Source organism: Notothenia rossii (genome assembly GCF_949606895.1).
Source record: "Notothenia rossii genome assembly, chromosome: 8".
Taxonomy (NCBI): Eukaryota; Metazoa; Chordata; class Actinopteri; order Perciformes; family Nototheniidae; genus Notothenia; species Notothenia rossii.
The window spans coordinates 78072358-78098857 of NC_136906.1; the positions used below are offsets into that span (position 1 = coordinate 78072358).

At 43.5% G+C, this 26500-nt stretch overlaps 1 protein-coding gene across 2 annotated transcripts; it reads left to right on the plus strand.

Moving 5' to 3' along the window:
• On the plus strand, nt 1–26438 carry slc30a2 (solute carrier family 30 member 2). Of its 2 annotated transcripts, none has more exons than XM_079644124.1 (8): nt 1–415; nt 9417–9652; nt 11964–12110; nt 12978–13131; nt 14212–14434; nt 23208–23313; nt 25440–25574; nt 26287–26438. In XM_079644124.1, the coding sequence occupies exons 1-8, from the start codon at nt 333–335 to the stop codon at nt 26430–26432; spliced, it is 1230 nt and encodes a 409-aa protein (XP_079500250.1). In that variant the 5' UTR covers nt 1–332; the 3' UTR covers nt 26433–26438. The 2 variants fall into 2 exon arrangements, with proteins under 2 accessions (XP_079500250.1, XP_079500251.1); XM_079644125.1 differs by having other exon boundaries at nt 9420–9652.
• Nucleotides 26439–26500: the final 62 nt, after the last annotated feature.

A 26500-nucleotide genomic window follows, 5' to 3' on the forward strand; every position in this document is an offset into this window, starting at 1 on the left:
GCTGAGTTCAGGGTCCACTAAGCTGCAGTGTCACATGCTGCAGCATCGAGGCAATACAACTCCGCTGTCTGGTTACAAACCTCCCTCAGAAAGCTCTGCGTTTTGTATTTCCTCCTTCTCCTGTCCCCCGAACCGAAATGAAGGAATGTACCCGTTTGTTCTGAAGTCTTTTATACGCACAGAAATGTCTCGGCTGACTTTCCCCCGCGTCGAGTGAAGGCGGCAACTCCTGCAGCATCCTCTATACAAAAAAGAAGAAAAATAAATCACCTGAACTTCCTCTTTTTTGTGCACATCTCAGACGGGACATTGATAAGGCACAGGCTGAATACATGGATAATAACGCTGCAAACTCGGAGAAATCGCAACTGATGCACGAGAAGAGTGCAAAAATGTATTCTTTAAAACTACAAAGGTGGGTTTTGCATGGTTGTAGAATAATGCTGCATGTGGGGGAAACCCTGCAAAGTTACCTGTACCAACCCAATGTCATAGACTTAAAGAAATACATATTTAAAAATCAACATAACTATTTATCCAGGTAACGTTTAAAGACATTGGAAAATAAGAAGTTTTTTTTCTGGGATTTTTTCAGGATTTCTGCCGGATGTTTGTTGCTGTGTGTGTGTGCGTGTGTGTGTTTTAAATCGTGTGTGTGCTACGTTGTTACCGTGGTGCATTTGAAGCAGGCTGCCGCTCTTGCAGGCTGTTTTATGTGAATGAACAAATTCATTTCCATGCTTGGCTTGTTTCTGGACAGCCTGTGACAAATGGCCCCGGGTTCAGTTCACTGAGCGGTGCTAAAACCCATCATCTGTCATTAGAGAGGAGCTCTGAGCACGGCCCGTCTGCGTGGAGGAAACAGGAGAAACATTATTTACATGGAAGTGTGTGTACCTGCACCTGAAGGCAACACCAAAACATCCACAGAGGTTTATTACCTGCAATGTGTGTATTTGATTCAAATGAGTGGCAAATATATTTATAAATAAATTGACCATCCCAACATTTTTTTAATTCTTCAAATAGTATGTTATGTCGAGAAAAATCATGTTCGTTGCAAACACGACAGAAATCTTCCTGCAAATCTAACAGTTTGTATACGTGCTAACTAATACGTGTGCATTAAGGAGCTATAATTAACACAACAAAAAAACGAATAACGAAATGAAGGCACCTGAGCAGTTTTTCGTCTCCAAATATCGCAACTACGTGAAATCAAAAATACATTCTGCAGGTCTGAAGATGTATTTGTTTAACACGAAACTAGCTGCTGCAGAAACACAACCACTAACACTATCAGTGCTACTTTTAAAATGGAAAGTATCGGCATACATGCATGGGATAAATACAGTTGAATTAAGGAACATTATGTTTTAACTTCATATTTCAGTATCATCGGCCTCCAGATGCGTCTGATTAATTACTAGTTGCTTATGACTTTTTAAAGCCGATCCGAAAAATGTCACGCGTAATTAGGAAAGAGGAGGGGAAAATATGATGTTCATTATTATCAGTGTTTTCCTGCAGACATTTAGGCCTCGGAAAAATCACCAGGATAAAACGTAATTTCTAGAAATGTAAAAAAACAACTTATTATGGTTACTTTAGAGGGGTGATGGGAGGTTGTGTTAGCTGCGCGTGTGCTTGTGCGCGTCAGTGCGTGTGGTTGGGTATGTGTGTGCGTGTGCGCGTGTGTGTATATGTTAGTGAGGGAGAGAGAGAGAGAGAGATGTGCATATGGCATCACATTTGGGATTTCACGCACCATTTGCACTTTGTTTGTGTGTGTGTGTGTGTGTGTGTGTGTGTGTGTGTGTGTGTGTGTGTGTGTGTGTGTGTGTGTGTGTGTGTGTGTGTGTGTGTGTGTGTGTGTGTGTGTGTGTGTGTGTGTGTGTGTGTGTTTACTGTGTCGTCTTCTGCATTTTTCCCAGCTGGCAGCAGCAGCCAAGTGGTTTAAGTGACATCCTTGTTCACGCCTCAAATGTAAAAAATAATAATATTTATATATGTTTTTTCTAAATCTGACATATGTGTTGTACCACTTTGAGATGAGGCATTACTTATAAATTGTTTTTAGAATATATAAATTGAATACAAGTAAATTATATCATTTTGTATTAATGATTTATAGATCATAGGTCAATTAATTAATTAGTCAATCAACAGACCGTACATTGGCCACCACTAACTATATTAGGGATTATTTCTCTTCGTCAAGCCACTGGCAAAAGTGTGTAAGTCATAAAAGTTATAACTATATTATGTTATTAATAAATACTACTCATTCATCCAGCCTGTATTTGGGCATTTTGAGTTAGAAAATGGTGCAATTAATGATGATTTGAATTCATTAATTTACCATCTGATTCATTTGTAAGGATGAACATTATCCGTTTTCTTCATAACATGTCAACAATTGTAAGAAATGCCAAGATGATGCGTTCAAATGTCTTGTTTTCTCTAAACCTTCACTCATCAATTTAAAGATATTCAGTTTACAAAGACAGACCATTAAAATATGTTAGTGTATGTTTTTTCTTCAGTTTGGGGAAAGCATGAGGGTGTTTCTAAAAAATGCAACGAGTCAGGACTCAGAGAGACACGGGGAGAGCTGGAGCTTAGATGGCAAACACTGATGATTTATTTGGAGCTTCGGCCGGAGAATTCACAGAACAAGTCCAAGAGCCAGAGGTTCTGACTTCACGTTAGAGTTGCCACGTCAATTCTGAAGAACTCTACCCGAGACCCATGTGTTTAGCTAGTTCAGAGAGAATAATCAACATGCTGCATAACAAGATAGAATCCTAACACCTCTATCAGCTGACGCCAACAAGCAGGAACAGGGAGACAGAACACTGAGAGCACAGGAGCCAAGGCTACAGGTGCGTGTGCTCAGTCAGTATGAACTAATAAACTGGGTCACAGTTATGGGCCTTGGTAAATATTTCCCCAACAGTGATATTTGGGAAGAACGTTTTTTGCTTTTTCAATTTGACATTGTTGTAAAACTGCAATAATCACGCTTACATGTCGAAATGCATGCTGGGATACATGTGCTGTCAGCTTCTGATGCACCCTCAGTAAAATGAGCCATAACAGAATGATAATCCATCAATACATCAAATGTAAAGGTATGTACATGTTGTCATTGATAAACAGTACCATGCTAATCGTTCCCTCTGTTTCCATTCTTTAAGCTAAGCTAAGCTAACCAGCTGCTTCTTATTAATTACCGCTCAAATATGAGTTGTGTTAGTCCTCTCATCCGACTCATAGCAAATAAAGTCAATTAGCGTATTTCCCTAAATGTGGGATATAAAAGAAACACTATATAAAACAATACATATTTTTTAAGAATTAAGTTTGATTTGACAAATGATTTTAGTTTTCTTAAAATAGTTTTTTATCTGTGTTTTTTTCGTTTGTTTTTATTTGTATGTATGTACCACAACACTGTTTCTGATTCTGAAAGGACAGATATTTTTGTGTTATGGGCTAAAATCAAAACTGCAATAATAACATAATTCCTCTCGGCATCATCATCATCACTTTTGCTCGTCTATTAAAGCAACCGGACCAAACCTAATTCCTGGACAGATAACCCATTCGATCGTCTCTGTTCTGCAGCAGATCGTCGTCCTCCCTGCAGGCGCTGTTGTATCAGATGCATCACGTTTTGCCCTGAGCTCTGACAGACTGCAGCTGTAATTAAATGCTGGATGGTTATTGTATTAGTCTCTTCGTTTCATATCATTTCACACACCACCGATTCTCCCTCAGGTCTCAGGAGTGCCACACACACACACACACACACACACACACACACACACACACACACACACACACACACACACACACACACACACACACACACACACACACACACACACACACACACACACACACACACACACACACACACACACCCTGCAGCGTATCGACTCACAGTAACAGCACATTGTTGTTGTTCTGCTTTCCAAGAACTTAATGCAGCGGGTAATACACCTGATAGAAGAGGATGACTTCTGCAGAAAACCGCCATTAAATATCCGTCATAAGGCCATAACCATTGTATTGGTGTTGTTGAGAGATAACGCACGAGGAAGCAGATTATCAGCGATGCTCAGGAACATGTTCTGCGTGAGCTGCTGTGTGATTGGAAGCAGGGATCGATGGAATGGAAATCTGTCGTCCAAGTCATTTACCAAGACCTATGTATGGAAGAAAATGCACTTACTATAAGTGTATCGACTCATTTCAAGATTCAACGTTTGTTTTCTAATAATATGAGAGCTATGGCGTTGTTGTCGTTGGAATTGAAAATCTGAAGTCTCACGCTCGTATAATTGAAGCTCTCTAAGCCCTGAGGCCCCATTCTGCTTGATTCCAGGTTCATATTTTTATTTTTATTTTGCTGTAATGTTCAAAAAGCTCTTTATTGTTCTCATACTGCCTGTGCTGCAGCACCTCTTTTCACCCTCTGTCTGAAACCAGAGCCCAGTCTGCTCTGATTGGTTAGCTGGCCGGCTCTGTTGTGATTGGTCAACCTCTTAGAGATGTCCCGCCCCTTAGCCTATCAATCACGTACAATGTGTTGGAGCGCTAGCCAATAGAAGCACTAGTGTTACAATTGTGATTTTACTATGTTTCGGAAGCAAATAAAGGAGTTCTAGTATGTGTGTGTGTGTGTGTGTGTGTGTGTGTGTGTGTGTGTGTGTGTGTGTGTGCGCGCGCTTAACTCCCAGAGGTATAATTGAACCAAATCTGTTGTTAAACTTGGCTGATTCTTTTCAGCATGGATATCCCCTAGGTAGGTGTGTGCGTGTGCGTGTGTGTGTGTGCGTGTGTGTGTGTGTGTGAGAGAGAGAGATAAAGGCTATAGTAATGAAACACTGGTAATCTCCCATGTGAAGCCTGTGAGATAAAGTGTGTGTGTGTGGTTATCTCAAGTGAGACCAAATTAGTTTTTTTCCACCTCATTAGCCACATCATCCCCCTCACTGCACACAGCAAGAATGACAACCTGGGTGTGTGTGTGTCTATGTAAGTGTGTGTGTGTGTGTGTGTGTGTGTGTGTGTGTGTGTGTGTGTGTGTGTGTGTGTGTGTGTGTGTGTGTGTGTGTGTGTGTGTGTGTGTGTGTGTGTAGAAAATAGAGAAGTCAGCATTTTGTTTGGTTCTCGTGATTGAAATCCAGCTCTGTGTGTTCAGAGGTGAATAACATGTGTGATCCCCAGGAGACACACTATCCAGATGTGATCCGTTTAGAGAACTTTACCCAACAATTGATCAATAATACAACAACTTTAGTGGTTAATATAAACACATTTCTGCAGTAAAAGAACAGAGAGCAGGAAACTGTGAGGCAAATCAGAAACAGCTTCTGTGAACCCTGCAGAAATAAGACTGCATAAATAAAGTGTGTACTTCTCAAAGCTCGCACGTACAGCATAGGGACATGCACCACTTACCAAGCAGATAGCATCATGGCACTGCTGTGCAATTTGCAGTATTTAAATCAGGTAATATGCATTTAATATACATTTGGTGTAATTGCCCCCCCCCCTTATATGCAAATGAGCCTCATTGCAAAACCAGTCCTAAGCTCATATAAGCTCTAATAGCCACACCCAGCTGCAGTGAAGCTAAAAGCGTTTTCAGAGAGATAGTGATAAACAACGACACATCAAACATTTATACTGATAGACTGAGATATTAAATGTAAAATAGGGTTTGTATTTTCATGTCTAAATTCCTCGCTTGAAGTTTTGAAGAACGCCTCTACATCTCGTCGATAACAAACTCCAGCTTGTGTTGAGAAAATGCTTATTTCTGCCTGCTGTGTTCTTCGTGCAAAAACCACATTTGTATTTACCACATTGATTGTGATTAGTTTGCACTTTAATATCATTCATTAGCGCATGACCTTTTAGCGGTTGCAACTGAGGTGCAATCAATTCTTTGGGAAGTAAACCGTGAAATGAGTCTGCTACATTATTATCTAACATCTCCACTATCCAGCCAATGTCTAAACAACTACACTGGAAAAATGCTGCTCCAAAAACAAGTTAAACAATAATGAAAACAAGCTGTTTTCAGAGAACAATAGAAGTGAAAATGTGCTTGGTTAGATGTCTTGAAATAAGAAGGGATGTTTAGATAAATCAGATCTTGTACTTATCTGGGAGAACTCATTTTGGACTATATTTTACCAGAATCGGGAGATGCTGTGTTACCATATAAGCCGCAAATACTCAAAGGTGTTCTGTTTTCTGATGTTAGTTGGTGATTCTCTAATAAATATGTAAAAAAATATGTGTTTTATCTGAGATACAACTCAAAATACGATTTTTTTAAATTAACAAGATGATGCATTGTCTATATCTCACTGCATTGTTACTCCTGAAGTTATTATGTCTTACTGTATATCAGGTCTAAAGACATATTCTGAATAGATATTAAACACATATACTTGGCAAGATTTCGAGTTTTTGTAGTGTATAGGATGGATTACCATGATATGTTGTACACACAGTCTAAATCAGTGGTTCTCAACTGGTGGGTCGCGATCCAAAAGTGGGTCGCGGACTCGTTTCGAGTGGGTCGCGGATGTGTGAGTGAAGAACAAAAAAAAAAAAAAAAAAAATTAGAATTCTTTTTTTTTGGGGGGGAAAAAGTCAAACTTTTATTTTGAAGGCCCGATTTTCTAACGCTGTGCATGCAGTCGGCGTTGGACTGGAAGTACCGGAGACCATAAACGGTTTTGAAAACTTCTGTCACGTAGTGATCATCTGCTCAATAAAATATGTTTGCTGATGTTTTTTCGAGTCTTCTGGCCAATCAGAATCAAGATTGTTGCCGGAAGTCCCCACGGAGAATAACTTTGCGGTAGAACTCTTCTTTATACATCCATGGGTACAACTTCAGATCAAAAGGAACACATAATGAAATATGACCCCCGGTTTGATGATTGACAGGTCACAGAACAATGGGGGCTATCTACCCTTACCCACAATTTAAAGTAAGTCACACAGACTATCTCCTCTTTACTCTTCTCGCAGCAAGATGTCAGAACAAAGTGAAAAACAAACAATGGCATAAAATATTATTAATATGTCGGGTAGTAATAGATTTATTTATTTTCTTCTCAGAGTGTACGAATAGTTTGTTATTATTTCAAAAAATCTGCTGGGGGAGAATCCAGACTCCCCTGCTGGGGTTGGGTTTTCAGCAAGTGTGCCTTTTTATATAGTTCAGCTTTGATTCCATCATCTCATTAAACCTTTTTTTTAAAAATACTTTAGTTCTGTGAAGGGATATACGGGATATATGCACTGTACTTCACTTGTATTAATATTGTATGCTGAAAAGCGTATATATATTACAGCACGTTTTTTTGTTGAATAGATTTGAGTGCTTCAAAATGTTGGGTCGCGATGTATTGACCAAGTAAAAAGGCCTGACCAGTTGAGAACTCTCACCTCTTGACTTTGGTGATCCACTGACTTTCTCTTCTCTGCTAACATGAAGCAGACATGGCTTTTGTGTTAAAGTTCCATGCGAGGAAAGTTTGCTATGAAACTTCTGTACGGATATGCACACCTCTCTTAGGATGAGGTAAGATTGAATCACAACTCTGGGGATACCCTGCATTTTCTTTTAGCCCCATCATCAGATCAAGATCAAGTTAGCATGTTAGCATTGATTGAATCTTACCCTGTAACCATACTAACGTTTAGCTCAAAGCTGCTCTGTGCCTAGTGCAGCGTCACGTAGATAAAACGGTCTGCTGAATATTAATCTGGTTTCACACTTTCTTCATCTGTCTTGAAGATTTGAATATCATCGCTGTGAAATGTGTGGTAATTATTAAATAGATTAGGTCGAAAGGAAGCCAACACGTACAATTGGGCGAAACTTGGGCTTACTTTATTTGAGATGTAAAGTTAGAGTCTTTGTGACACTCAAACATTTAGCAAAGAACCATGCAGGAGCAGCTAAATGTGACCTTGATGTCTAATGACGCACCTTTCTGCTACGTATTAACCTCGATGTCTAAATGCAAATCACCAAATATGCTGAGGAGTTTTATTTCTTCTTGCTCCTCCTCACTGTCACCTTTTATCGATTTCACCTGCTTCCCATTTACTGGATGACTCGTCTCGCCATTCTTCCACTTCAGTGAACATTGATTGTGATCCACTTTGTCAGGAGGAGATCTGTTGCCACTAAGTGGAGCTCTCCCAAACAAAACTGTGCTCTGTGGCAACATTTACTCCAAACAATCAATTTACTCAATGCCTTAGTTACTGTAGTAAACACAACAGGGGCAGGAACTCCCTTTGCAGACCGATTACATGCACTAAGACCTCTAGGACACACTACAGGAAGACAACTCCCAGCAGCTTCTACTGAGGCCTTCAGAGTAAATCTCCAGAACGCCAACACTTCCTCATCTCCACCGCTCCCATGTTTTATTTTGTGTTGCCATAAGTTAGTCTCTCTCCGTTGGTGCGCTGGGCTAATGCTAATGCTAATAATGCTAATGCCAGCAAATAAAATGGCGGCTTCACAAAACGTTTCAGAGTTTTACGGGGCGTGGTTTGCAATTTGCCCAGCCAATCAAAATTGGTACTTTTTTCTCCCCAGGATAGTCCCACCTCTCTAGCAGGCACTACACATGGGGGTAAAAGTTCTCATGAACTAAGTTCTCTTTTTGGTGCGAACGCAAAATTCCAGGCACTAACGGAACTAAACGGGGAAAGTACGGGGAAAAGTACTCCGGTGTGAACGCGCCTATTGGTCTTCTGGCAATGTGTTTTGTTGACACTGAGAATGCCAAACAAACAAATCATTGCAAAAGTTAAAGTTGACTCAATAACAGATAAAACATTTTAATGAGCGATCTGAACATCCTGCATCGTCTCAAGAAAAACTGTCTATAAATCGGTATATTTGCAGATAGAGTCGTGTTGGCATCAAAAGTGACTTCCCCAAGTACCTACTGTATAATATATTGATTCACTGTCTCCACAGTTCTGCCATTACTAAAAGTTGGTGCCATCACAAAAGCGTTTTGGCCTAAGTCTCTATTATCTTGTGGAAGTAATAGTCTTGATTATGAACCTTACGGGAGCTTTAAAAACAGTTTTAATAATAATAATAATACATTTATTTTTTGGGGGACGCCTTTCATAACACCCAAGGACAACTTACAGAGCATAGGGGCAATATAGGGAACAATTCAAACAGTGGATTTAGTTTAGTATCAGCCGGGGTAAGACAAGACAAACAACAGGAAATGGACTACAGAAGGACACAAAAGGACACAGGGTACAGTTTATAAAGACAGTTTGAACCGGTAATGGAAAGGATGGACCATCTTCACTGTCATATATACCCTTTATCCTCCCAGCAGCTCCTTTCCAGACTCCAAAGAGCAGTATCCAGACTCCAAAGAGCAGTATCCAGACTTCCCATTCAAGAACGGAGGCATGCCGGGGGCCATGGAGCTGAAGCGGCCCGCGGGGGCGCACTGCCACGGGAAACAGAAGCTGGCGTGTGAGGAGAGCGGAGACCGGCTGCTGGCCAAGAAGAAACTCTACATCGCATCCGCCGTCTGCCTCGTCTTCATGATCGGAGAGGTCATAGGTAAAGATTAGAAGATCAAACGTGAAAACACAGAAAAGAGAGAGGTCATAGGTATTTTTTTTTTTAACAGAATAGATTGTGTAACAACTTTGGTGAAACCCTGAATTTTCTTTTAGCCCCATCATCAGATCAAGATCAAGTTAGCGTGTTGGCGTTGATTGATTCTATAGGGCTGCTCGATTATGTCAAATATCAAGATCTCGATTATTTGGGTCAATAATTGATATCACGATTATTAAAAACGATTATCCATTTACTTTCAAAATATCAATTTATTGAAAAAAAAAATGTGAACAATATGTTTTTAACAGTTGATTACCGTGAACTTTAGTATAACGCAACTGAAAAACCAATAAAAAAAAAAAAATTGTAATAATAATAATTTACAAAAAAAACCGTTTTATTTCAATTACGTTGTTTTCGTAATCGTTGCAAGCCATAATCGTAACTGCAATTAAAATACGATTAATTCAGCAGCCCTAATTCTTACCCTGTTAACATACTAACGTTAGCATTTAGCTCAAAGCTGCTCTGCGCCGATGAGCAGTAATCTGGTTTTACCCTTTATTTGTCTGTGTTGAAGATTGTTATATAATGGCTATGAGAGGTGCAGTCGGAGAGGTCATAGGTAGAGATTAGAAGATGAAACCTTAAAACAAAGAAAAGAGAGAGAGGTCAGACGTATTGTTTGGTTGGTAAAGGTGTTTCTTACATGCATGTGTTTTGGCACATTTGTGTTTTTACATTTGCGTTGTTATTTGAAACTACAGCGAGTTTCCTCGAATGTAAATGTTTTGGAAACGTTTGCCCCGATCGGCCACCGCACTGAGGCTCCCTTAACATCTGCAAACTAAAATAATCAAAGCTAAATCACTGCGTGGGAGGTAATGACCTTACTGATACAAATATCTCAAAGTTAATCTCCTGTATCAAGTTTCGTTCACAGGTTAGGTAAACCTCACCACAATCCCCACATACACACCATGTAGAACAAGTAAACTCTTTAAAGACTCACTGACAGGGAGTGTGTCCTGAACTGTGAACACAACCTTTAATAACACCTATGGAGTCTGAGCCGTTTAAAGGTTTATTAACTTGTAATTTGATGCAGCTACAAAGCGTGTGTTCCTTATTACACCTTTAATGCCTCAGGTAACAGAGGTGTAATATTATTTTATTACATCGGAAAACATCTGAGAAATCAGACAATGTATTTAAAACACCCTTTCATAGTCTGCAATAAACGAAAGTTTGAAGCTGTCCAGAGAGAGATGAGACTTCAGTCCTGCTGTATTTCCATTATGAGGACATCAATAATAACAAACTAAAAAAACAAATTAGAATTAGTAAATCTTTTTAAACAGTTTGTCACATCCAATAAAACTAAAGGTTAATGGATTTATATTTTGAATAAGCTAATAATCTGAATCTGTAAATTAACGAATGAAGAATAAAGTACCATATTCACACTTTAAAGGTCACCTACTATGCAAAATCCTGTTCCTCATGTCTCTTCTAAATCAACATGTGTCCCCTCTTCTCCATGTCTCTTCTACATCAACATGTGTCCCCTCTTCTTCATGTCTCTTCTACATCAACATGTGTCCCCTCTTCTTCATGTCTCTTCTACATCAACATGTGTCCCCTCTTCTTCATGTCTCTTCTACATCAACATGTGTCCCCTCTTCTTCATGTCTCTTCTACATCAACATGTGTCCCCTCTTCTCCATGTCTCTTCTACATCAACATGTGTCCCCTCTTCTTCATGTCTCTTCTACATCAACATGTGTCCCCTCTTCTTCATGTCTCTTCTACATCAACATGTGTCCCCTCTGTGTAAAGAGACTCTGAAAGTCTCAGGAACAAAGATTCTCTCTCTTTTTGATCCATTTCTATAAAAACCTGTCTGAAAATGAGCTGATCAGATTTTGGCCACTTGATGATGTCATAATAAGGTTTTGTCTTGTGTAACCATTAGCCAATCAGCAACCAAGGTAACCTCCCCCCCCCCCCCCCCCTTATCACCTGAATCTCCTCCTAGAGCACCATTGAGTTCTTTGTAACCAAATGTCTCTCAGAGGGGCGTGGGGAGGGGCTCCTTATTTTCATCTAAAGTAACAGACAGAGAATCAGCACTTTGGAAACAGGGCTGAAACAGAGGGCATTATGGGTAATGCTGCAATGATCGGTTTGGTGTTTCAGCCAATCAGAGACAGGTTCTGGATAGGGGACCTTTAAGTATGGTACTAAAGGTACTTAGTTTCTTTCCAATAGTGGTAACTCATAACACTTCTCTTGTTACTTCCTGCAGGGGGCTACCTGGCCCACAGCCTGGCCATCATGACGGACGCGGCCCACCTCCTCACAGACTTTGGCACCATGATGGTGAGCCTGTTCTCCCTCTGGATCTCCTGCAGACCCCCCACCAAGACCATGAACTATGGCTGGCACAGATCAGGTCAGTGACTAACAGCGTAAAAGGCAATCAGAGTATAAGACTATACGTTTTAAATGATTAATGATTATATGATAATTTGACACGACAGTCAGGACCCGAGACCAAAGGACATTTATTTAACAATATATGAGTTTAAGAGTGACAGGCCTTGGTTACAATGTTGAATCTGTTTATGTAGTATTTATGTTTTCCAGCCCGTTCAAACTGCATTACATGTTATTTTTCTTGATTTGAAGGTAGCGTTGATCAACATGTTGACATGTTCAGATATCCAGTGACGCAGATGTCACTTTCATTTCCTTAAAGGGATGGCACAGTCAGAGCTCTTAGAGTGGCCTTTCTAGTGATTTAACATAACATTCAAGCATATAATGGAGCTCATTTCTTATTACCCAGCACAAAAGCCCCAATTTACTGCATCGAGACACATATCTCTATATTAACCTCATTTGACCTGGGCACAGACTATATGAAGAGAGATGAGAGATTAAGGAGATTCATTCATCATCTACAAAGAGAAAGATCCTTTGGACAAAATCTAACTGGAATAACTTAATTAAAATCCAGAGTTGTGTATTTGAGAGCCCCCATGTATGAGAATAGGCACTTGTAGCAAGATGTGTGATCTTAACTGCACTTTTAAGTACATTTACACTGATTACTAACTATACAAATTAAACATAGCACTAAAACTAAGCTGCCTTGATAGCTGTCACTGGTTTGAAGTTGAAGGCTTTCCTCTGAGGGATTGTGTCTGTTATTTAACTTCATATCCCGCAGCGGTGCTCAGATAGAGGTGTGTGTTCAGTCCTGTGATGAAGTGTGTTTCTGTGCAAAGTGATTAACATTCCTCTCTCTCCCCCTCAGAGATCCTTGGGGCGTTCATCTCAGTGATTTCCATTTGGATCGTGACGGGGGCTCTGGTGTATTTAGCCATCGAGAGGATCGTCAGAAACGACTATGAGATTGATGGCCACGTAATGTTGGTGACCTCGGGGTGCGCCGTCATCGTCAACATAATGTGAGAGAAGCTCGGTCTAATGGGTGGTAATATCGAGCATTAAAGGTCTCCTATTATCCTATTGTTAGGCATATTGTGGGTCTCAGATATATACAAATATATAAAAAACATGTCTACGATGTGTTTTGCTCAAAATACAAATAGATCATGCATTTTAGAAATCCCTCATATCTGATCTGGGTCCTTAGCTTAAAAAAAAAAAGAGGCGGCGGAGCTAATGCCTGATCAGAATTATACGAGATACTCAGCTAAATGCTGCCGTTGTAGGTACCATATCTGCACGGCCTACCAGATCAGCACGGGGTCCGTTACGCTTACTATTGACGTCACACATTAAGGGATATGATACATGTTAACTTTCAATTTTATGCATTTCAGTTCTTCAATAACATTACTTAATTATCACTTTCCTGACACAGTTCCACGAACATATATTCACTGTCGATTGTTATTTTTTAAATATTCTTTGCGGAATTTGGCCGTGTAAAATGTCCTCTTGGGTTGCCGTACAGCCAATGCATGACGCCATTAGTAAGCGTAACGGACCCCGTGCTGATCTGGTAGGCCGTGCAGATACAGTATGGTACCTACACCGATTAAACGCCACCATGTTCCAAACCACATCAAGGATTCTCTCTGAAACAGTATGGAGCTCAAAGGCTTTCTCTCTCTCAGGTTTACCACAAGGTGAGTTCATTTTTTTATTTCCTGCTTCTTCACACACATGCTCTCCAGTACAGGTTAGCTCTGAGTGTTAGCGATGCTAATATAAACAAAGACCATATTACGTCCAAAACACGTCAGGCATTGTTTCTGATAGCAACGTTTCTGATAGGGCCGTGGGTCCACATTTCAGATATTACGTCACATCGGAAGCAAATCTGGATCAGCTCTTTTGAGTCAAACACTTCAGAGACATGTTTTGTATATAGCTGAGACCTATACTATATTGATGAAAAACAGTAAAATAGGGGACCTTTAAGAATCAAACTACTTCATGTTCCCAATTTTGTTCATTTCCTTTCGTCTCAGGAATAAGTAATTAAATCCCAGTACCTGTTTCTCTCTGCCTCCCTGCAGCATGGCCTACATCCTGCACCACTCCACCACCTTCCACTCTCACGGCAGCGGGTACCAGCAGATCGAGGAGGGGGGTCGCAGCCCCGCGGCTCACGGTCACTCCCACGCTCTGCTGGGGGGGGGCCACAGCAACACCAGCGTCCGCGCAGCCTTCATCCACGTGGTGGGAGACCTCCTGCAGAGCGTGGGCGTCATGGTGGCCGCCATCATCATCTACTTTCGGGTCAGATATAGATCATTGCAAAGGTTTTCTCTCAGTGATCGTGCTGTTATGTTCAATGTTTGTTGTTTGTTTTTCATGTGTTTTGATATTTGTCTGTTGATGTTACACATGGAGCTGCTGTGATTCAAGTCACATTTCAGACTTGATCTGACCATTCAAATATTATCGTATCCTCGGGTTAGGGTGAGGCCGAGGTGTCAGAGTGAAGATATCTGTGAACGATATCTATCTATATGATACATTGCAATACAAGATGTTACAATATTGTAGCGACCCTGCATTGCTGAACTGGGAGAGACTCACAAGGGGATTGTTGGGGGGAAGACGTTGCCCTAGTTAGCCGGATAGGGCGGGGAGAAAAAGGGGGTGGGGTTTACAAGTGACCGGAAGAGGGTCAAGCTACGGCGGGAGAGCTAGTGAGGGATCCTGAGAGAGCTAAGAGACAATACCGCTACCTATCTTTGTTGTTTTGGGCAGTCTTCCAACCCCGGGGTTTAGTCTGTTTGTAGGGTAATAAAACCCGGATAAATTACAGCCATCGTGTCCTCCTCATTTAAGTAGTTAGCCACCCGTGCGGCGGAGCCGCGAACGCTACATTGGTGTCAGAAGTGGGATCTCCCCAGCCCCCAGTCCCCGCACTACAGTTGGCTAACTACGCTAGCATCGCTAGCCACCGCCGGAGGACCGAAATGGCTGAACACGGTGAGAACACGGACTTATATGCCCCATACACCCCCCCAGAAACACCACGGAGGAAGCCAACCAGCGATGCACAGGTGGTAAGGAGAAAGGAAAAAAAAACAACCTACTCACCCCTTGCTACACTGCTGACGGACCTTCCGGAGGAAATAAAAGGAAGTCCGGTTAAGTTTGCTGCAGCCACCGGATTGCTGACTGAAAGAGCAGATGTAAACAAAGACACGTGTGGACCGGCTCCGGTGGATGCCCAACCAAAATCTATCCCGGAGTTGGAGAGAGACATAACGGCAAGTAAATGGGGTGGCCAACAAAAATCTATCCCGGAGTTGGAGAGAGACATAACGGCAGGGAAATGGGGTGGCCAACCAAAATCTATCCCTGAGTTGGAGAAAGACATTACAGAAAGTCTAGAGGAACGTTTTATGCAGAAAATGAGCATTGCAATGGAGCGTGCTTTGGGAAATGTTCTCAATAACTCAAAAAGTGACATTAAATCCATGAGGGGAGGGGAAGCACAAGATGTTGGGGCTAAACCTCATGAGCCCTATTGCAATGTAAATTCTAACCATGCTACTGACAATGCCAGTGTGAGCTCCGAACCTGCTAACGTTAAGGATGCTCATATCACTGTTGATGTCCCATGCCCAACAACAACCCCCCACCCAAGTACATGCCCCAAAGCAAATACCTACACCGCCAATGGACTCGGCCAAGGTAGCTCCCTGACTGCGGGCTCGGCTAGTCCCTCTACTACCAATAGCCAAACCAGCGATGTGGTAGCTGCTCTGACCACCGCCCTCACCACGGCATTGATGAATGTGCAGGGACCGACACCTTTCCCCAGGGAAGGCCAGCTAAAGGTCGGACGCTATGATGGGCTCACTTCATGGGAAACGTACTGGGCCCAGTTCAACCTCCTAGCGACTGCGAATGGCTGGTCCCCTGCAAAGAGAGCAGTCCATTTAATATCCGCCCTGGAGGGTGAAGCTAGAAAAGTACTACTTGATGTGACTGCTGCTGATCTTGAGAACCCACTAGCTATTTCCAGAGCACTGGAGAGACGTTTTGGAAACACTGCCCCTGCAGTTGTGATGCGGCAGAGGTTTAATGAGCGGATGCGGGGTCCTGGAGAGAAGCTAGGAGTTTTTGCAGCGGAACTGCGCTACCTGGCTCAAAGAGGATTCCCCGATTTCGATGATGCAACCCGCTTGGTGCTAACGAAGGAGGCATTCATCCGTGGCCTGCAGCCCATCCCATTACGGCAGCAAGTCCGGCTCGCAGACCCACAGACCTTGGGAGCAGCTCTAGAGAAAGCACTGGTGGTGGAGGACATCTTCCTGGAGGGTTTTGAAAATGGCTCCACGCAGACATTGATACGACCTAAGGCTCAAACGTATAAGCCTCCTAGACCCAACCCTCCTCCGCTCGGCACAGAGAGCCCACCGTTGCCCCCAGAGGGTCGACAGAGTCAAGCCTGCTATAATTGCCACCAAAAAGGCCATACATGGCGCTTTTGTCCAGCTCCTGTCACCGCTCCGGAGGGTTCAGCGCCGGGAAACGGGCGGGGCTCGGTGTAGAGGGGAGTCGACCGAGCCAACCCTTGCCCCCAAGAGACTGTGACACTCAACCGGTGATTAGAATACTCCACCTCCCCTCTGCTCACGCCCTTTGCTCCCTTGACACCTTCCCCACAGACTGCTGCAGAATACCTGTACTGGTCAATGGTCAAGGGACCCATGCCCTGCTGGACTCAGGCTCCACTGCAACTGTTCTACACCCGGATCTCCTGCCAGCCGGAACTCAACCCCAAGCCACCGAGGTCCCTCTCATTACCATCACCGGGGGAGAGGCTCCCATGCTGGGGAGGTGTGAAGCACACATCCAAGTAGGAGCATATTCAGTGCGGCAACCGGTCTGGGTTGCAAAACTCAGAGAGAACTGTGTGATTGGACAAGACTTTCTGTTTAGGGCAAGAGCAACATTGGATTTTAACGCACAAGCTATTACCTTTCCAGGCGGGGAGTCTATCCCCTTCCTCAAGGAGGGCGCCGGGGACGTTGTAGTGCAGGGAGACCCACCAGGTTGGCTGGATCCTCCACAGTGGGGGCCCCCTTTCGCAGAGAGCCCTATTCCCCCACTGGATGAAAACCACCCACCATCAGACTCGGTGGTACACGGCCAGCCACCGGTACCGGCCATTGTACAGACCGCAACTGTAACCCCCGAGGCTGAAATGGAAGCCGCAGCGAATTCAACGGTCGCAGACCTTTGGGAGGAGAATCGGGAGGGCCTGACCTCAGATCAACAGGATAAGCTCTGGGACCTTTTGTATAAGTATCGACACAGTTTTTCCACCCACCCCAACGATGTAGGCTGCACACACTTGGTCCAGCACTCTATCGATACAGGGGACGCACAGCCAATCCGGCAACGGCCTAGGCGAGTCCCCTACGCCCGCAAAGCAGCTGCTAACCAAATGATACAAGAGATGAAAGAGGCTGGCATTATCGAACCTTCAGAAAGCCCCTGGGCTTCCTCGGTCGTAATGGCCCCAAGAAAGGCCGGAGGCTGGAGGTTTTGTGTCGACTATCGGCCGTTGAACGACAAGACTGTAAAAGACTCCTATCCACTGCCTCGGATAGATGAGTCTCTTGACTATGTGGCCGGCTCTGCATGGTTTTCCTCTTTGGACCTCCGGAGCGGTTATTGGCAGGTGGCCATGGCCCCAGAGGACAAAGCCAAGACTGCCTTCACCACAGGACGTGGCCTGTGGCAGTTTACAACCATGCCATTCGGGTTGTGTAATGCCCCAGCAACATTCGAAAGGCTAATGGAGAAGGTCCTCGCTGGTGTGCCCCCGGAGCGTTGTCTCATCTACTTGGATGATCTCCTCGCACATGGACCCAGCTTTGACTCCGCGCTCGAGAACCTGAGGGAGGTTTTAGAGCGGATCAAGGGTGCAGGCCTAAAGCTTCATCCTGGGAAGTGCATGTTGCTGCGACGTGAGGTCTCCTTCCTGGGGCACCGAGTCAGTGGAGCCGGCATCAGGACGGAACCGGACAAGGTTGGAGCCGTCCGGGACTGGCCCACCCCCACAGATATCCACCAGCTGAGGTCCTTTTTAGGATTAGCGTCCTACTACCGGCGTTTTGTGGCGGGATTCTCGACGGTCGCTGCGCCTATGTTCAGCTTGATGCGCAAGGACACACCCTTTAAGTGGGGACCTGACCAGGATGCAGCGTTCCAACAGCTGAAGCGCGTATTATGCGAAGACCCGGTGCTGGTTGCCCCTAACCCAGAGCTGCCATTCCTCCTTGACACGGATGCCAGCAACACGGGCATTGGCGCTGTACTCTCGCAGTTAACCCCAGAAGGAGAGCGGGTTGTTGCGTATCACAGTCGCACCCTTGATAAACCGGAGAAGAACTACTGTGTAACTCGCAAAGAACTGCTGGCGGTGATTGATGCTGTGGGGCATTTCAAGCATGTCCTCTGTGGCCTCCCATTCATCATCAGAACCGACCATGCTGCGTTGAAGTGGCTTATGTCCTTTAAGGAACCGGAAGGACAAGTAGCAAGGTGGATCGAACAGCTCCAGGCTTTTCAGTTCACCATACAACATAGGGCTGGAGAAATTCACACGAACGCAGACAGTCTCTCTCGCCGGCCGTGCGCCCCAGGTTGTTCCCACTGTGACCGTGCTGATGAGCGGGAAGCGGTGAACCTGAACCCGGGGATGGTGGTCTGTCGGGCCCTCTTACCCAACAATGCGAATAGGTGGAGAGAGATGCAGCTTGAAGACCCTGACCTTAAAATGGTCATGGGATGGCTGGAGTCCGACGTGCGGCCGCCTTGGGATGAGGTGGTTGCCCTCTCTGCCACCGTCCGAGGACTCTGGTCTCAATGGCCGGGAGTGGAACTCCAGGAAGGAGTCCTGAAGAGGTGCTGGCGGGAACCCGCCACCGGAGAGGAACGCTGGCAAGTCGTTGTACCTAAAGACCTCCGCAAAGAAGTGCTCCAGGTGCATCATGGATCCCCTGGAGTTGGACACTTCGGAGTAACAAAGACGTTGCGGCGACTAAGACAGACATTCTATTGGGGCCTGAGCCGGAGGGATGTTGAGGACTACTGCCGCCGCTGTGATGCCTGTACGGCTCGTAAAGGATCCCAGGGCCAGTCCCGTGCACCCTTGCAGCAACATTGTGTGGGGGCACCGATGGACCGAGTAGCCGTCGATATACTGGGGCCACTCCCCCGTACTACTGGAGGGAATCGGTATGTGCTAGTCGCCATTGACTACTTCACAAAATGGCCGGAAGCGTATCCCCTGCCTGACCAGGAGGCAACCACCGTAGCAGAGGCCTTGGTGCAAGGGATGTTCAGCCGCTTTGGCACCCCCTCTGAGCTTCATTCCGACCAAGGACGGAACTTTGAGTCACAGGTTTTCGCAGCAATGTGTAGCCAGCTTGGCATTAAGAAAACTAGGACCACCCCACTTCACCCACAAAGCGACGGTTTAGTGGAACGGTTCATGAGGACCTTGGGTGCTCAGCTGGCCCTCACCACTGCCCCGGATCAAAGTGACTGGGACCTGCAGATACCCCTCATCCTCATGGCTTACCGCAGTGCAGTCCAAGACTCAACCGGCTGTACTCCGGCGTTGTTGATGTTGGGCCGGGAGCTCAGAACGCCACCGGAGTTGATGTATGGACGGCCTCCGGATGCACCTGATGCCTTGGCTGGTCCGGAGTATGCCAGGCGGCTGCAGGATCGTCTAGAAAAGGCCCACAGCTTCGCCAGAAACCAGTCTCAACAGGCAGGTGTCCGCCAAAAGCGGGTCTATGACGTGCACGTCAAAGGTCAGGATTTCCAGGCTGGGGACCTTGCCTGGGTGTATGGACCAAAGAGAGTGAAGGGCCGTTGCCCCAAGCTGGATAGCACATGGGTTGGCCCTTGCTACGTGGTCGAGAGAGTGGGGGAGGTGGTTTATAGGGTCAAACTGGTTCCCAGAGGGCGCACAGTGGTACTGCACCGGGATAGGATGGCACCTTACAAAGGGGACCAACAGCCAGCCTTTCCTGTGACCCCTACTAGAGCACGGCGCGGGCCCCCCCGCCAAAGGAGAGACCCACCGATGCAGCCACTGGATGTCCTTCAAGGGGAGGTGGTGACCCCGCTGGGAGCAATAGTGCCACGGAATACTACTCCACAAGTGAATCATGGAGTAAGGAGGTCGCAGAGGGAGCGACGGATGCCGGTTCGCTTTCAAAGTGTTGCTCTACCTCGGGGACGAGGAATTACCGGGGGGGGGCAATGTAGCGACCCTGCATTGCTGAACTGGGAGAGACTCACAAGGGGATTGTTGGGGGGAAGACGTTGCCCTAGTTAGCCGGATAGGGCGGGGAGAAAAAGGGGGTGGGGTTTACAAGTGACCGGAAGAGGGTCAAGCTACGGCGGGAGAGCTAGTGAGGGATCCTGAGAGAGCTAAGAGACAATACCGCTACCTATCTTTGTTGTTTTGGGCAGTCTTCCAACCCCGGGGTTTAGTCTGTTTGTAGGGTAATAAAACCCGGATAAATTACAGCCATCGTGTCCTCCTCATTTAAGTAGTTAGCCACCCGTGCGGCGGAGCCGCGAACGCTACAATATGTTATCATACAATATGATACGATCCAATATGATACGATCCAATATGATACGATCCAATACGGTACGATCCAATAAGTTACGCTACGATCCAATATGATACGATCCAATATGATACGATCCAATATGATACGATCCAATATGATACGATCCAATACGGTACGATCCAATAAGTTACGCTACGATCCAATATGATACGATCCAATATGATACGATCCAATATGATACGATCCAATAACATACGCTACGATCCAATATGATACGATCCAATATGATACGATCCAATATGATACGATCCAATAACATACGCTACGATCCAATATGATACGATCCAATATGATACGATCCAATATGATACGATCCGATAAGATACGCTACGATCCAATAACATACGCTACGACACAATACGGTACGATTCGATACAAAATGATACGGTACGATGCTAGAAGACATGATTTGTTTAGATACGATACAATACAATATATGAAACGATAGGTATAACGTAATAGAATAGGAGATGATATGATACAATACAATCTTAAACCGTATAATTTGAGACGATACAATCCAATATGAAACAATTCGATACAACACGTTACGACACAATACGATACTGACTCGTCTAAACAAACTGAAACTGTAGCAGGGGCTTTATATCAAATTCATGGAAGAAATTGAATTCCTTTTTAAAGTCGTTTTTTTCAGAACATTTTCTGGATTAGATCTGCACATATATAAATGCAGTTTGATGTTATTGCTCCTTTAATATTAAACGATATTAAACATTATTTTCAGATCAGCAGCTCCATTGGCAACATCAACACGGACAAATATTTAAAACATGAAACAAGAGAACAGACAACATTTTCAAGACCCTTAAACATACATTTAATAAAATTCAAAATATGATACAATCTTATATTATGAAGCAGTTTGACTTAAATTATCCTGGTGTACGACATCATTTTTAATAAATTATTGTATTAATACTGTGTAGCTAAAACCAAAAACTAAGAAATTGAAGCCAGTTTTATTTTTTGGGCTCCAGATATTTCAGTTTTTTCACTTGAATATTCTCTGTATAACACATCAAAGTCAAAGTCAGTTTTATTGTCAAAATGTCTACATGTGTTATACATACAGAAATCTTGAAATACCGTTTCTCGCAGTCCCACAGTGTGACACATATACATAAAACAAGATACAGAAAGGGCCTAGATAAACGGGGTATCAAACTAAGTAATAGTAGTAATAAGTACTAGTTAATAATATATTTTAAAAAAACACAATCCACAGAACATGAATTGACATTAATGCAAGTATTATTTAGTGCAAAAGAGAAAATGGTGTTCAAAGTACAGTTACAGTGCAGTAGCAGCGGAGATGGGTAGAAAAGTGACTGGTGCTAGGGCTGCTCTGTTAATCGTATTTTAATCGTATTTTAATCGCGATTACGATGATGGCTTGCAACGATTACGAAAACAACGTAATCGAAATAAAACGATTTTTTTTTTCCACTTGAATTCTACTTAAAGTTCAGGGTAATCAACTGTTAAAAACATACGGTTCAAATGTTTTTTCTCCAATAAATTGATGTTTTCAAAGTAAATTAATAATCACAATTAATAATCGCAATTACAATTATTAAGCCAAATAATCGAGATTATGATTTTTGCCATAATCGAGCAGCCCTAACTGGTGCTGGATGAGGGAAGGTTGCGTGTGTGTGTGTGTGTGTGGGGGCCGGGGGGCGGGGTTAAAGTCCAGGTCCATTTCGGGCAGGGGGAAAGGTGGGAGGCAGGGTGGAGAGGTCAGGGGAGAGGGGAGAGATGTCAGAGGGAGGGAGAGAGGAGAGAGAGAGAGGGAGGGAGGGGAGAGATGTCAGAGAGACGGAGAGAGAGAGGAGGGAGGGAGGGGAGAGATGTCAGCATCCTGACCGCCTGGTGGAGGAAGCTGTCCCTCAGCCTGAAGCAGCTCGTAATACACATAATAAATGTGGGAGGCTGTGGCTCAGTGGGTAGTGTGCTGGACTTCAAATCAGGGGACAGCAAGTTCGAGTCCCACTGCAGTCAGCATGTCGTTGTGTCCCTGAGACACTTCACCCCAAATTGCTCCTGTGGGATTGTCCAAAGTACTGAATATATGCCAGTCTAACAAGTAACATGTCATGTAAAATACCAGAATCTTCACTTAAATCAGTTTTTGAAAGAGCATCAATCCCAAGTGTTTATTTTAAAGGGGTAACATTTTCCGTCATCATGCAAGATGTTCCCTTGCTCTCTGCCCCGAGCTCTTTAATGGCCGCCGAGTGAGGAAAACACCATCTGACATCCCTCTCCTCTCAGATCTTTAAAGTCTCCTCTCAGATCTTTAGAGTCTCCTCTCAGATCTTTAGAGTCTTCATCACCTCGTCTGGTTTCTCTTTCAGCCCGAGTATAAAGTGGCAGATCCCATCTGCACGTTCCTGTTCTCCATCTTCGTCCTCTTCACCACCATCACCATCCTCAGGGACGTCTTCAGGATACTCTTGGAAGGTAGCTCACCTGGAGATCTATATTAACCGTGGGAAACGTTCCTTTGTTTTCTAATCTTTTTTAAATGTTTAGAGGAACATCGAGAACATTTGATCTTCCACTGAAGTCTATGTTAAGTGCCTGGATAAACATTCATTGGTTTGTCATCTTGCAATTTACTTATTTATCGAAATAGTTATCAGCGTAATAAACCGTATTGAATTTCATCTGACTGTACAATATTTAATTTCACATTCTGTTTTTGTATATCATATTCTATTTACGTGTAAATCGACTTCTTGCACTATTTTTTATTTGTATTTCATTATATATGTTGCACCGTTGGAGGAGCTCGGGTCATAAGATGTTCATTACCATTTCTACACTGTAGCTTTTGTGCTTATGACATTAAAACCTTTGACTTGTATTGAATGTGGATAAAGCTTTTAACACAATAGCCAACAAGTCAAGTGGTATTTTACCGTCTGGTAGTTAAACACATCCACCTTCTACCAGCCTCCTCCAGCTTAATAATTAACCCAATATGTATTTTTTTAATCTCCACAAAAACGGTGTCACTAAACCCTAACCAGGAAATGATCCCGAGTGTTAACACCTTGAAACACACAAATATCAATAAGGTTTGATGAAGATACAAGACGTGAGGTTTACAGGTGCTGATAGGTGACTTTTGAAAAACTCGTAACAGAGCAAGGCTAGCTAAGCCTTTATGCTAAGCTAGGCTAGCCAATTCAAAATGTGGAATTAAGCCTTTACGATGTCTCATAATCCGAAGGGTTATATATGACCTGAACACATTAATGTATTCTCGCCTGCAGACAAGATCAAGCTGTCTACTTTCAACCCAATCCCAGAAACTCAACATCATGTTTCTGTGCATTCATGACTATATTTGGCCGGCTTTTTTATCAAATGTAGGCAAGCAGGACTCACCTAAGCTAACACACACATGCCACCAAGATTAAGCTAAGTGCGGAGAATGTATGTGACACTTTCAGGTTTCTGCTTAACAAATAACAGACACAGATGGTGAAAGCAATTCTAGAACCCTGAAGGCAAGAGAGACTGAAAAGAGTCAAGGGAAGCTTATAAAAGTTAACAGCATTTAATTACACAAAAGATGCGGTGGTGTACAAAATGAAATGTGCGAGTGGAGGCGCTCTCCACATCCGACCGGTCAGTTCAGGTCAGGGGGTCGAAGAGCTCAATTCTCGGCTTGCTCTTCCTGTTGTCATCTGAGGTCTTCTCCTATTGGCCGGCGTCGTCGGGGGGCGGGTCCAATGCAATTCCTGCCTTTTTCTGTAGCTAAATTGCATCATTCTGGCGTCTGTGGTTATTTAAACATTCCCTGCTACACATTATTCAGCGTCAATAAATGAGTGCTAATCCCAGTGTGCTCAGTGTACAACATCACATGTCGTTTCACCTTGGTTCAAGGTTTGAAATCGTATGATTCCGCCAGATGCTAAATGCTAACCGGAAGTGACGAATGTTCAGAATAAAAGTGTTAAGCTAATAGTGAGAACTTCCGGTTTTTCAGAATAAAACTGATTTAAATCAAATAGTGTATTTAATTCAAATTACGCCATATCAACATTGATTTTAATTTCTAACAATGGCCATAACCCGCGGACGTCTAAAGACTTTTGGGACGTTTTTAAATCTCTTTTTACTTCACTGAACTTCCTCAAGACGACCCTCTGAAAGCAGCTCCCCCCCGAGGCCTCTTAACAACATTTAGTAACGACAGAAATGGCCTCTGGTGTTAATGAGCAACATTATGGGATAGAGAACAATCATTAATCTGAAATAATGTACTTCAGCCATAGCTATTTAGCCACATTTAAGTCCCATATCTATACAATACAATGTATTTCAGGTCTTTATGGGAAAGTAGATATATTTTTCCAATTGTTTTTATAGTTTTTCCACCACTTAGTGAAGGTTTAGTTACGCTCCCCTTCCTTTTATTATGAAAATCCAGACACTTATCAAACAGTGCCGTCCATATGTCTGATGTTCATACTTTAGGAGTTTTGTATGCGTGAGCTATATTTTGACTTTACGTATTCAACACCATATTATGAGATGTATTGTGTATTAATGTGTGTCCTGCTTTTTCCCAGGCGCTCCTAAAGGCATCGAGTTTAACTCCGTGAAGGAGGTGCTGCTGTCGGTGAACAAGGTGAAGTCGATGCACTCTCTGCATCTCTGGGCTCTGACTCTGGGTCAGGCTCTGGTCTCTGTTCACCTGGCCATAGGTAACCCCTCACACTGATATACCTTTACATATTAGAGAGCACTGAGAAACTAGAATTCAGCATAATGAAATAACAGTTGAAGCGATTTTAGGAAATGACGGTCTCGACACAGTGGGTTGTAAGGGATTTTGGAGTAAAAGGTGCAAACATATCATTTACCAAAGCACTTCAAACCTGACGATATACAGTATAATTAAGATTTATTAACGGGAGAGGCCTATAAAGTATGATATTTGGTCTCAACAAAACAAAAACGATTTGTCGATTACTATTTTCTGAGTTTCATTTTATTCATTAATATACATTTATCTCATTGGTTTTTGAACTTTCACAAAACAAACAATGATGAAGAAAATAATTAATAAATCCATTATGAAAAAAATCTATTGGTAACCACCTTAACCAACTACTAACAGTAACATATTACTTTGATATTAATGCAAGAGTAATACTAATCTAATCATAATAATACATCATTGTATAATAGTCACAGTGGAATTTTAACTTAAACTTTTAATACTTTACCTACAGTACACTTTCCTGATGATACTTGCCTTCTTTAAAGTGACATTTCATTAAAGGGGTTTTACTTACAACGTTTGGTATGACTACGTGTTCTCTAAAAGGCAAACACAAAAGTCAAAATGTGATAACCGTAGTAAATCAGACTCACTGTTGTTGTTGTTGTTGTTGATTTCCTCTCCCCCCTCAGAGGAAGGTGCTGACGCCCAGTCGGTGCTGCAGGAAGCCACCGAGCTGCTGAACACTAAGTTTGGTTTCCACAGCATCACAATCCAGGTGGAGCTCCACTCTGAGGAGATGAACCACTGCTGCCACTGCCAGGACCCCCAAGACTGACCCCCCCCCCCCCCCCCCCCCCCCCCCCAACCAGTACCCACATCCTTCACTCAAGTAGAAGTACAGAT